Source organism: Hemibagrus wyckioides, linkage group LG11 (assembly GCF_019097595.1).
Source record: "Hemibagrus wyckioides isolate EC202008001 linkage group LG11, SWU_Hwy_1.0, whole genome shotgun sequence".
NCBI lineage: Eukaryota > Metazoa > Chordata > Actinopteri > Siluriformes > Bagridae > Hemibagrus > Hemibagrus wyckioides.
The window spans coordinates 13,144,787-13,157,282 of record NC_080720.1 but is presented as its reverse complement, the minus strand read 5'-3'; the positions used below and the strand labels follow the sequence as shown (position 1 = coordinate 13,157,282).

Sequence of the window (12,496 nt, the reverse complement as noted above, 5' to 3'; positions counted from 1 at the left end):
TAATGTGGATTTGACTACGGGCTAACTGAGGAATCGGGCATGTGATACTGTAGCAGAGGTGAAAGATTATGAGCGTGAAAGCCTGATTAGTCTGAATGAATCTGTTTGCACAAAGACAAACTTTTTCAAGGCTTTCGTATACAGAAAATAGAAGAAGAGGCCTGGACGTACTGAATACAGAGGAAACTAGCGTTTCAAAGAGCAAACAGAAAACATATATATATTTTTTATTTTAAGTCTATGATAGAATATTGAAAGGAATGAATACAGCAATTCTGTGTACTTCATATATTTGCAGGTTTTTTAAAGTAATAGTGGAAAGTAAAAGTGTTAATCAGAGTTAGCGACAAGTCGTAGGTGAAGTTTAAAAGTTATGCTAATATTTACAGTGTGAGAATAAGGTGTATTCAGAGTCGGGCTATGTAGATGTTCTGGGATCTCCATTCAACAGCTCACCTGCTTGTAGTAGTTCACACGTCAATGTTGCCAGATTTGCAGAAGTGTCAAAGTTTTTTTTGTTTTTTTTAAAGCATTCAATGAAAAAAACTATTTATTAATTAATAGCCATATAGATTCACAGGTAATAACATAATAATGACTTTCAATTCTATTCTATAGTTTTTGAGTGTATTTTATACATTGCAGTATGACATACACTACATGGCCAAAATTTTGTGGACACCTGGCCATCACACCCCTATGTGCTTTTCAAACATCCCATTCTAGATTTTGTTCCCCTTCACTGGTATAATAAGCTCCACTGGTCTGGGAAGGCTTTGCACTAGATGTTGGAGTGTGGCTGTGGGGATTTGTGCTCATTCATGCTACAAGAGCATTGGTGAGATCAGGAGCTGATGTCAGGTAAGGAGGCCTGGTGTACATTTGCTGTTCAGTTCATCACAAATGTGTTCAGTAGGGTAGCTTAGTGATTAAAGTGTTACTGATCAGAAGGTTGTGAGGTCGGATCCCAAGTCCAATCTCAATTGCTCAGTTGTATTAAAAAAAGAAATAAATTGTTGTTTTGGATAAGGGCGTCTGACAAATGCCAGGGAAATTGTAACAAAGGCATTCTATACAACTGTGTGCTTCCACTGTTGTGGCTGAAGTGTGGGGAAAGTACATATATGGGTCTGATGGTCATGTGTCTGCATACTTTTGGCCAGGTATTGTGATTATATGAAACTTTATTAAACAGATGCCGATCTGCTTGTAACTTAGACATGACTCAACGTTAGGAAATCTCCACACCATGTATAGAACTCTCACAGAGTTTCTAAAGACCACTTAAGTCCAGAATGAGTTCTGAGGTCTTCCATTTTTACTGTATATGCAAAATGACCTCTGAAAGTCTGAGCACATCCCTACGTTACAGCATAAGTCAGTGCTATGTTTTTATTATTGAGCAATTTTGTTCTCTCATAAGGACTGTGTGTGTATGTGTGTGTGTGTGTGTGTAAGGGGTGAAGGATCACACTTACAATGTAGCACGGCTCACAGTAAGCCTTCTTGTCCACAGCGTAGAAGGGTTTTCCTCTCAGCTTGCAGTTGCAGGTCATGCATATGAAGCAATCCACATGGAAGACCTGATCCATGGCAGTGCAGCCAGTGCCTTCACCAACCACGTTCTCCCCACAGCTCGCACAGCGGCCTGCAACACACACACACACACGTTACACTCTCAAACACATATTCAAAACCGGTGATGGATTACAGGAAAACACACAAGTTCATGAACATAGACGTACAAGACATGCCTCGAAACATTTAGCAGCTGCACAGTTCTACTGCCTGCTTCTGATTAACAGATGCTTTGGCAGATGCTACTTAGTATTTAGTAAAGAACATCATTCAGAAGCACTCAGGGAGAAAATTCACATTATTGCACATTCCCTCCACACATCATCCCTCAAGATAGGAGGAAGACATGCATCAAAACTGTTCTCTGTACTGACACCCAGGTGGTGGAATGAACTTTCCCTGACTGTCAGAATGGCTGAGCCATGCTCTACATCTCAATAAAACGACTGAAAATCCAGCTTTCCACCCAGCACTTAAATGAGCACTCATTTAAAACAACAACAATAAAAAACCTCATACTGTTTCTGTTGCAGTAAATAACTATATTAATGAGCAGGCTTTTCTTTGTATGTACCACATTACCATTAAACAATCATCAGGCTCCTTCTATCACTGATTAAAAAAACCCAAAATCAAAACCCCCCAAAAACAGATAAAACATATTCTTTCACATATTATTAGCTTTTATCTACCTTTTAATATTTATATACCTTTTAATATATAACATTTAATGGAAGTTTACAAATTAAAAAAAAGTCAAATGCATGTAGTATTTTCTTTTATGAGATTACAATAAAATAAATACTCAAACGTTCAACCAATTTATATAAATTATTAGCAATTATTTCAAGAAAGATGCAAATTGATCTGCCATTATAATAAGAAAGTTAAAGCTTTAAATGAGTAAAAATGTCTAAATAAATGTCTTTATTGTAGTGGTATAATAGGGATTCTACATAAAGCTGACTACATTCAAGATTTTTGTAATGTTTACTGGTATATTATTTATACCATACACACACACACACACACATTATGTATATATATATATATATATATATATATATATATATATATATATATATATATATATATATATATATATATATATATATATGTATATATATATATATATATATATATATATGTATATATATATATATAAAATACCATATATATCATTTATTTTATATTATTTGTATTAATATACTCTTTTAAAATTCTTACACACTTAATTGCTTTATTTATTTATTTATTTATTTATTTATTTTATATCATGACTTGAAAATTTTGTAAATAAAATTTGCAATGAAATCAGTTATATATGAGCATGGGTTCAGAGAAACGGAGTGGTTGCCTGTTGTATTAAATACGCTCATCCACCTTATAATTTGTTGTGCATTCTGATCTGCATTTCTACTCATCACAGTTGTAAAGCGTGCTTATTTGAATTACTGTAGCGTTCCTGTCAGCTCAGACCAGTCTGGCCAGTCTCCTCTGACATCACAGTGATACTGTCCAATGTTTTTTGTTTTTCTTATCATTCTGTGTAACCTCTAGAGACTGTGATGACCAGCACTTCAGACACAGTCAAAAACCACCAAGATCAAATTTTCCTCCACTGTGATGTGATGTTAGATGTGAAGCTCTTGACCTGTACCTGCATGATTTCGTGAATGATGCCGCTACCATACTGTATGACCGTCTGATTTACGACCTGCATAAAGGAGCAGGATACTGCTGTTCCTATTAAAGTGGCCGTCGAGTCTAAATGCGAGCGTACTAAATGCACAGCCATAAACTGTATGAACTTCAGAAATACTTCAGAAATACAAATCCTCTCTCAGAGTCAAATATGAAAGCTCTAAAGCAGTATTAAAACCACTTCTTCTGCAATGATTAATTGATCTTTCAAACATAAAAACCTGAACATCCCCCCGTTCCCCTCTTTTTTTTTTATTTTTTGAGATGAATCGGGTGCTGATTATTCTCCACAGAGATCTGATCTAGAATGGTGTCTGATGGATGAAAGAGTTTATAATCAATGTCAAATGAAAACCCAATATGAGGAACACTTCTAAAGTTAGCCTGATAGAAATCTCAAGGGAATTTACCCCTTTATAGTGTTGTGATTTTTATCCTATTTAAAACGGGTAAAGTGATCAGTTGCCCTACAACTGAAGGAAAACTAAGGCGTTTATTAAGGTCAGTCCTTTAATATAGTGCAGGGTGAGCCAAAATTGCGTTGTGGAGGGAAAAGGAGAGATCGATATAGCATTACTAACATGACTAGATACTACTGTTACTTCACGCATACATCACATCTAAACAGTTGATTTATTATCAGATCACCTACAATATAAAACATGCAGAGTGTGACATTTTAAAAGTGCACAGTTTCAAAGAATAGAGCACAGACGTACTTATCGAGTCTTTATTGTAATCAACATCGCTTCATTTTCCTTGATGATTTATTTAATGAGATCTGAGTGTCACTTACGTCCCATCAGGAAGTGACTCTTCTTATGATAAAGGAAACTTTGGAGCTGCAGAGTTTAGTCTCAACAGATCCTGTTGCGCTAGAAATTCCGATTGTGTATTGTACAACAAGGCATTTGGATAGCTTCAACCGAGCTGCAGATATCTTTATCCGAGTTTAAGATGTCTCCGAATCAATGCAAAGATATCTTTAAAGCAATTAAAGACGCCGGCAATTTAATTAACAGTGTCAGGAAATAATAGGCTTTAGATAACCGTATCTTGTGGTGTTTTCCTTTTGACACATCTGAGGATAGATAGAATCTTACAGAAAAAGAATATGTGAGATATTGTGAATTAATTTGAAACTTTATTCCACAGTTCTTGAGCTATTTTTCTTGTCTGGTCTTTCTGCATCATTTAAAGCTGCTGTTTGAGGCGCTCGCTGAAGTTGAAGCACGCCACAGACCGAGAGACATGAACAGGAGCAGGAGGAGAATCAGACACTCTCGTTTCCACCGTTCCACGCTTGAGAAGATGAAGAAGAAGAAGAGAATATACAGAATTCTTTCTTTTGGTTTAGGAATCAAAGCCTCTGATGAGTGAATGAGAGCCTTGGTCTTCAATATAATTGGAAGTCCATGATGAATTGACTTCATTTATCAGTTTAGTAAGAGGTAAAAAAAAAACAAAAAACACATCGTGGGCTGTCGGAAAAAAACTCATCTGAACACAAAGAAATGAAAGAAAGTTCTCTCTTTGTATCTTCCTTCAAATCAGGTCTATAGACTGAGAGGGTCATGTCAAAAACAGTTTTTTTACAGTTACTTTTGCTATTGTCATACGGTATTCAGCAGCATATTATTACGCTGTACAAAAACCAAGGCAAATATACCTTCAAAAATTATGAAATGAAATGTCAAATACACTATTATAAACAATATTAGACCATGTAAAATTGACCATGTATTGGAGTCTTGCTTTTTGTACAGGTGAATTGTCAGGCCGGTTAATTGGTGATGCTGAAATTGCTAAGGGTTTGATCACCTTTTCTACATGACAGTGATGGTTCTAAGTGTTTAAGCCTCTGGGTTGTTGTCAAGGCACCACCAAGGTGGTTCTGTTGGGCTCTTAACCCTTCCTGCTCCAGAGGCAATGTGTCATGTCTGACCTTGTGCTCTGGCCCCAACTTCTGATACATTTACATTTATCTCATGTATACAACTGAGGAACTGAGGGTTAATGGCCTTGCTCAGGGGTCTAGCAGTGGCAGCTTGGTGGACCTGGGATTCAAACTCCAACACCTTAACCACTAAGATACCACATCCCAGAGTAGCTTAGCGTTTTGAAATTTTTACTGTGCTGTAATGTATATGTGACCAAAATAATGACTTCTTCTACCTACACGTTCCTGCATGACAAAACCCCTGGGCAAAAAGAAATGGTGTGGACGTTTAGAATGGTTCCTAAATGTCAAATATGCTACTCCAAACACCAGTAACACTAAATCAAACTCTTTATAACTGCATCATTGTATGAGGAAACTCATTGATCAGTTATTTGATGCATCTAACCCTAACCCTATGCATCTTTGAAAACTTTTGTAGGTTTTGATGCATTTGTTTACTTGCTTCTTGTTTGATAGGCAAAGCCAGCCAGCCAGCCAGCCCGCCTCAATCAGGGTTCCCTTAGGAAAAGTGGTCTATGATTTAACATCAGCATTTATTTAACAGAATGTCCATTTCATGGAAATCCTTTTTCCACTCTGATAAGCGGAACAACTTTGTGTGTGTGTGTGTGTAGATGGTTTCCATTACATATTGCTATTCCTAAAATTAATGACAGAAATAACTGTTATGATTTATGAAAATATGGACACAGTTATTAATACACACACGCAAAAGCATTAAAAAAAACAAAACTCCTGAGTGTTTTAAATGAGAGTTGTGAGACATCACTGTGAAATTTGTGATTTACATTAAGGGAAACTGCAGGCAAACCTCTGCTTGGGAAATTTACTTGTCACAGGCTACTCAGCAGTTCCCTGTGAGTGGACATCTCTGTGTGTGTGTGTGTGTTATTTAGCAGGTCCGTGCCCCACGGCTGTGAGTGACATTTCTCTGTTACTCAGTCTCGGTGGAGGATTAAGAGTGCACATCTCCAGCTGTCTCCAGAAACGGCCATGATAACGAGTCTGGAACATTTGACTCCACTCGTGTCGCTAATTATGTACAAAGATTCACTAGATGTGTCAAATCTTCTAAACAACTGCTCTAATGTGCTAATACTATGCTGGACGTGTCGCTTTATAACAGTGTTACATACGATACAGTATTGTTTGTTACAACTAGTTGCAATCAGGTTACTACACTGACACCAAATTGACTCCTTGGGGTGGAAAAGAGATTCGCTTCATATTGATACACAATAAACCTCCTGCCTGCTTTAACCCCGACCCCGTGCTAAAGAAACACGGGGCAATTCTTCATATTAAATCTTCAAACAGCTCTTTTATAAAAAAAAAAAAAAAAAAGAATGAGTGGGGGATGAGAAGTTCATTTACACTTTACACACTCTTTTTTTTTTCTTTTGCGCAGTCCCTCAGAAGCCTCTACACACACACACACACACACACACACACTCAGTCTCTCTCTCTCGCTCCCACATCAAGACAAAAAAAAAAGAGGAATAAAGAGGGAAGAAAGACGAGAGAGGCAGTGCATGTCGCATGTGAGCCGGAGGAGCGTTATTGTACTTAGGCAGTCTAATTGGATAAAGGAGGAAGATTAAAGCGTTCTTGACGCTGCTCCATAAATAATTGATGTATAATGTGTTCGCAGTGGCAGGGCCGAGCTTCTGTTTGGCAACGGTGGATGCTCTGAGTGACAAGAAGTATCATATTCCTCAGCTCTTTACCTTTTTCCACACTGATACACATCGCGCTTAAAAAGCCAGAGACGAATACACAAACACACACAAACAAACACAAACAAACGCACGCGGAGACACGCAGAGACCTCTTTTTCTTTTAATCGCACAACTCCAGAAATCAAACCGCACACATGTAAAGATAAACAACTTTCCTGTTTGGTGGAGGGCCAAAACTTTGTGCACAGGCTTGTGCACTTTTTCGAGAACAAGACAAAGTGTTCAGCATTCGCAGTATTTGAAAACAAAAGCCTGAGACGAGAGTACACGTGTAAACAAGTACACCAGTATGCAACATATTCTTGGCGTGTAAGCAGCTCGCTCTTTCAGAAAGGAATGCTTTGCGGTATAAACAATGGCGCGGTACCAAAATAGTGGCACTAAGGCGAGAGAACATGGTGATCCTGTTCATCTTGGTTTTTTAGGAACAACAATGATTAAAAAAAAAAAAAAAAAAACTTTAGAGACCGCAAACAGGGGGAAAAAAAGGAAACAATTCAAAAACATCTGTCACGATGTCAAACTTGCTGCTTAAAATTTCCCGCTAAATTTATTACAGAGCTATTCTTTCTATTGACACATGCACGCAAGCGCATGCACGTGCTAACACACACACACACACACACACACACGCGCGTGCAAGAAACATTTATTTGTTGTGACAGATTAGACAAAAAGACCTAGAAAACAAATTGCTGTTGAATTCTCATCTGGATCACTGAGTGTTTAACAGCAGACACACTCTGTCTCAGTGCATTAAGAGTACAGCCTTCCATTAAACTTTTCTTATTTATCGGATTCCTTCCTTCATTTTCTTTATCGGATTTTATTGGGGTAGTTGGCCAAGGTTACATGCAGCAGTGGATGATGGAGCAAATGGCATGATTAATGACTTCAGCCTTTCAGTTCTCCTTTAACTCAGACTTAAATGTAATATCATTTTTAAGTTAACAAGTAATGTTTGTGTGTGTGTGTGTGTGTGTGTGTACAGAAGAAATACAAACTAAAAGATAAGTCTGTAGGTCAGAGATGTGGAGGTTGAAAGGGAGATAGAGAAAAAGATATTGAGTGATAAGGGGGATAGAGCTTTTGACAGAAAGGACAGAAGGAAGGAAGGAAGGAAGAAAGAAAGAAAGAAAGAAAGAAAGGAGTGAGGGAGGGAAGAAAGAAAGAAAGAAAGAAAGAAAGGAGGGAGGGAGGGAGGGAGGGAGGGAGGGAGGGAGGTAAGAAAGAAAGAAAGAAAGAAAGAAAGAAAGAAAGAAAGAAAGGAGGGAGGGAGGGAGGGAGGGAGGGAGGGAGGGAAGAAAGAAAGAAAGAAATAAAAGAGTGAGGGAAGAAAGAATGAAAGAAAGAAAGAAAGAAAGAAAGAAAGAAAGGAGGGAGGGAGGGAGGGAGGGAGGGAGGGAGGGAAGAAAGAAAGAAAGAAAGAAAGAAAGGAGTGAGGGAAGGAAGGAAGGAAGGAAGGAAGGAAGGAAGGAAGGAGGGAGGGAGGGAGGGAGGGAGGGAGGGAGGGAAGGAAGGAAGGAAGGAAGGAAGGAAGAAAGGAAGAAAGGTAACATGAAAAGAAAGAAAGAAAGAAAGAAAGAAAGAAAGAAAGAAAGAAAGAAAGAAAGAAAGAAAGAAAGAAAGAAAGAAAGGTAACATGAAAAGAAAAAGAAAACAAGAAAGGAAGGAAGGAAACATGAAAATAAGAAAGAAAACAAGAAAGTGTGTAAGAGAGAGAGAGAGAGAGAGATTAGAACAGGAGAGACACTACAGTATGTTTGGTGATATAACACACAGTGATATGTGTCTTCTGTTCTGTTAAGAATGAAATAAAAGGTTTCATAAAAGCTGAAATTCCACTGCTTTGTTAACAAAACCCCCTTAAAAGAGCTAATCTGAGGTACAGTATAAATAAATCAGACTGATAAATAAGACGTCTGTTTAGAGGATTTTTTTGTTCACTTGATAATGAACTTAATGCCAGTGTTCAGTGTTCACATTCCCAACTGCAAGATGAAACAACAAGCACAGGGTTTTATTTATTTTTTTTAAAGAACTGACAGAAAGCTAAACTCTGTTCCTGGCAGATAAATCAGTCAGCTCTCGCCTCTTGACACACAGCTTCGGAGTAATAATTCTCTCGGCAACAGTTTGTAGTGTCGACTAAACAAAGGTGTCCAATGGGAACCCAAAACAACACCAGTGCAGCAACAATAAATCATGTTTGCGGCTCTAACAGGAGACTCGCAGACCTCGGCCCTGGACTGAATTACAACGTCCGGGAGGATTCTTTTATTGAAAAATTACATTTAACCTCCGTCTTGGATTGATCTGTACCCAGAAAACTAGCACAATGCACTGTATATTTAGACAAAAATTGGTTTTAAGTGCAGAAGCCTTTAGAATCCTCGATACTAACTCATTTTAACCAATTACTGTTCATCACCTATGCAACTTAATAAAGAAAAGATGGAGTGGGGCGAATACACTCAGGTCACACCCTACACATGCTGCTGAAAATTTCTGGCCAATAGCAGACTGGAAATAAAAGCACGGTATTAAAATGTAGGTGATTAGACTTGCTTTATCTCCATACCCAGAAATTAGAGGGAATTATTCAGCAGGACCAACTCAGAGCTTCACAGGTCCATGATGAGCAGCTGGACATTACATAAGTACAGGTCAAAACATTAACCTGGAATTAAATGTTGCTAATATGTGCTGTTTATAGTTAATTTCATGACTTTGATCATGTTTTCTAACAGGCCATGAGAGTGGAGCAGAAGGAAATGTTAAGCAAGAGGACAAGAGGAAGACACGTTCACACTGTTTTCAGGGTAATAATAAAAGTCTGATCCATTTCAGCATCCTGTCAAATCAAAATATAATAAAAAATTTTTTAGTGCTTTAGATTTAGTATTATAAAGAGATATCAAACGTCCAGAGGTGACATCATGAAGAACCTGACTCCTCTACATGATACTGGCATTATTGACTATAAAAATGATTCCACTTCCACCACTGTATTAATGCTAGTGTATTAAGGATGTTCATGAGCATGCTGTGTATAAGAGCCCTGGGATGAACACAGGGCAGTCTTTACAATGATAGCAACTCTTCTTTAGAGGCTTTCACACTGGCAGTTTAGACTAAAAAATAGCAGGATTAAATTGCTAATGTGAAAGTGATCATGTCAACACAATAATTTCCCTCATTGGATCAATAAATACTTAATACAGTTAATACAGTGGTGGAAGTGGAATGATTTGTATAATCATTAATGCGCCAGTATAGATTCCCTGCTGAGTCTGTTTCTTTATCATATCTATCTGTCTGTCTGTCTGGGAAGTGGACTATGGTACTGAACCTGAGACTATCTGTGCCAAAAATTCCTGCAAACGTAAATGGACTTGATACCTGGGTCTGTACTTGTTCAGGAAGTAAAGTATCCTGTGCATGTGCTTTAGCCGATGATGACATCATTAGTTTCTAGATATGTACCTTGAACGACAGGCGAATGTTGTGGGATACAGAAGAAGTGAAATGTTTTTCTGCATATAATAACACCAAAATAATATCAATAATCAATCAATCAATCAATCAATCTTTCTCTCTCTATCTGTCTCTCACCACAGTTTGATAGAATCAAGTAAGTCTGCTTCAACAATCTCACTCAGATTCGGACCACAGCAACATTTACCTTGTGTAAAAAAAAAAAAACAACCTTAGATACAAGTCTGCAGATTATCCGCTGATGCAAGAGTGAGCTTGGGTATTAATAGTTTTTGGGAAATCTATACGGTATTCTGTATAAAATCATCTACAACAGCAGTGAAATCTGAGTCACAGAAGGCAGAAATCTCCAAGCAGAAACAGAGGATTAGGATGAATCAGACAGATCTGTAGAGCAAGAGCAGCTTTAAGGAGTAAAGATAAATATGAAACAAAAATCTAAATATCCAAAAGTCAAGGACAATATTTAAACCCTCCATATGGTAATCTTGAATAATACATAAATCACAGCTCATTTCTTTTACAGAAGCACAGATGTGTGTACAGGGGCACACGGACCAGAGCTCTCCTACGTCTCCTAACCCAGTTTAACAATGTGACCGCACGCTCTGGGTCTTGACCCAGTACTGTTTCTGTGCTGAAACTAAACCCCTTCCCAACATTCTTCATCAACATTTCATGATAGTGTCTTATAAATTATGAGAGCACCTCTAGCTAACATTAGGCAGAGAAGAAGTTGGAGATTCCCGACTCTTGCTCACAGACAAAAGCTCAGATTGTCTCCAGACGTCCCGGAAAGGGACGCATGTCCGACCATCAGCATGCAGCTTTCAGGGGCTGTCAAAACGCAAAACTTCCTCTGACATCTTTTGAGTCATAAAAAACTTAGGAATCGGAGAAATTAAAAAAAACAAAAAACAAAAAAAAAAAACAGCTCACACAGAATAGCAGAGAAAACTCTTGGCACTTGGTCTTGTGAAAACTCGCTCACAGTCGATCGGTGATCCAATGAATCGAGTTATTAAAACTAACAGATATCGAGTTGGAAATATTAATTAATCAGAAACTGGAGGAAGTTTTAAGAGTGAGCTCATTTATTTATGAATGCTACAGTGCACCTGAAGAAGTACATTATTCATCCCTTTGTCCTGCTTTAGCTCTTTGGAAACGCCGTGACTGCACTCGCATGCCCTGTGCTGAACTTTCGGCTCAGATTTCTTGCCTGTCACAGCAGCTCACTTCAGTTTTTATTTCATTTGATACATAATCGATGTACAAACCATGTATATTTCTCATTTGTTCTCATTTGTTCACACAGCCTTGCCTTCTGATAATATTTATAAGCGCTGCAGTCTTCCCTCACAATATCACAAGCTCTGAACTGAGCCGTTCCTGCCTCAGGAGACCTTGAAGTCTCAGCTGGAGCAGCAGAAGCCAGAACAGTTTGATTTTCTTCATTTGAACAGAACCTCATCAAAGTCACTAACACCGCTAATAAAAGTGGCTTTTTCTTCTTTTTTTTTTTTTTTTTTTTTTAAGAGAGAGACCAAATCTACTCAAGAAAAAGCATGGCTTCGACTCCGATTCATCTGCTTAATTATTAGCCTTGAGGATACCTTTCAACTCTCATCCCCCTTCCACCCACATGCCCTTAAAAGACTTTGAACGTGTAAACTGATGCTCTGGAGTTTTCTTTGCTCGGTCGTTGTTGAGCACTTCAGATAGACAGAGAGATCATCCACTATGGTGGGATGTAACAGTAGATGAATAAAGAGTACTTTTCTTTTATTTCAATTAGTTATTGTATATCAATGTGACTAATGAGCATTAGGAGAGAGGTTTACTTGCTGCATCAATTTATTCAAACCCGTCCAGTCAAATTCAAACTTCGAAGGCCGGTCTTGCTAAATTCATTTAGTTTGCCGTATTAGCATGAGGCTAATCATTTTCTGTGGGTGAAATCAATGCTAAAACTTTCTTTTTAGTTTTCAGTGAATGGACTTTGGTAATTGAC

At 37.9% G+C, this 12,496-nt stretch overlaps 1 protein-coding gene across 3 annotated transcripts in view; it reads right to left on the bottom strand.

The window, feature by feature from the left end:
• lpp (LIM domain containing preferred translocation partner in lipoma) overlaps nt 1-12,496 on the bottom strand; it is a 217,050-nt gene that overhangs the window by 20,916 nt on the left and 183,638 nt on the right. For all 3 annotated transcript variants that reach the window (XM_058402435.1, XM_058402433.1, XM_058402434.1), the window contains one exon: nt 1,479-1,648. In XM_058402435.1, coding sequence (XP_058258418.1) covers nt 1,479-1,648 — 170 coding nt within the window. The remainder of the gene's footprint in view (nt 1-1,478; nt 1,649-12,496) is intronic.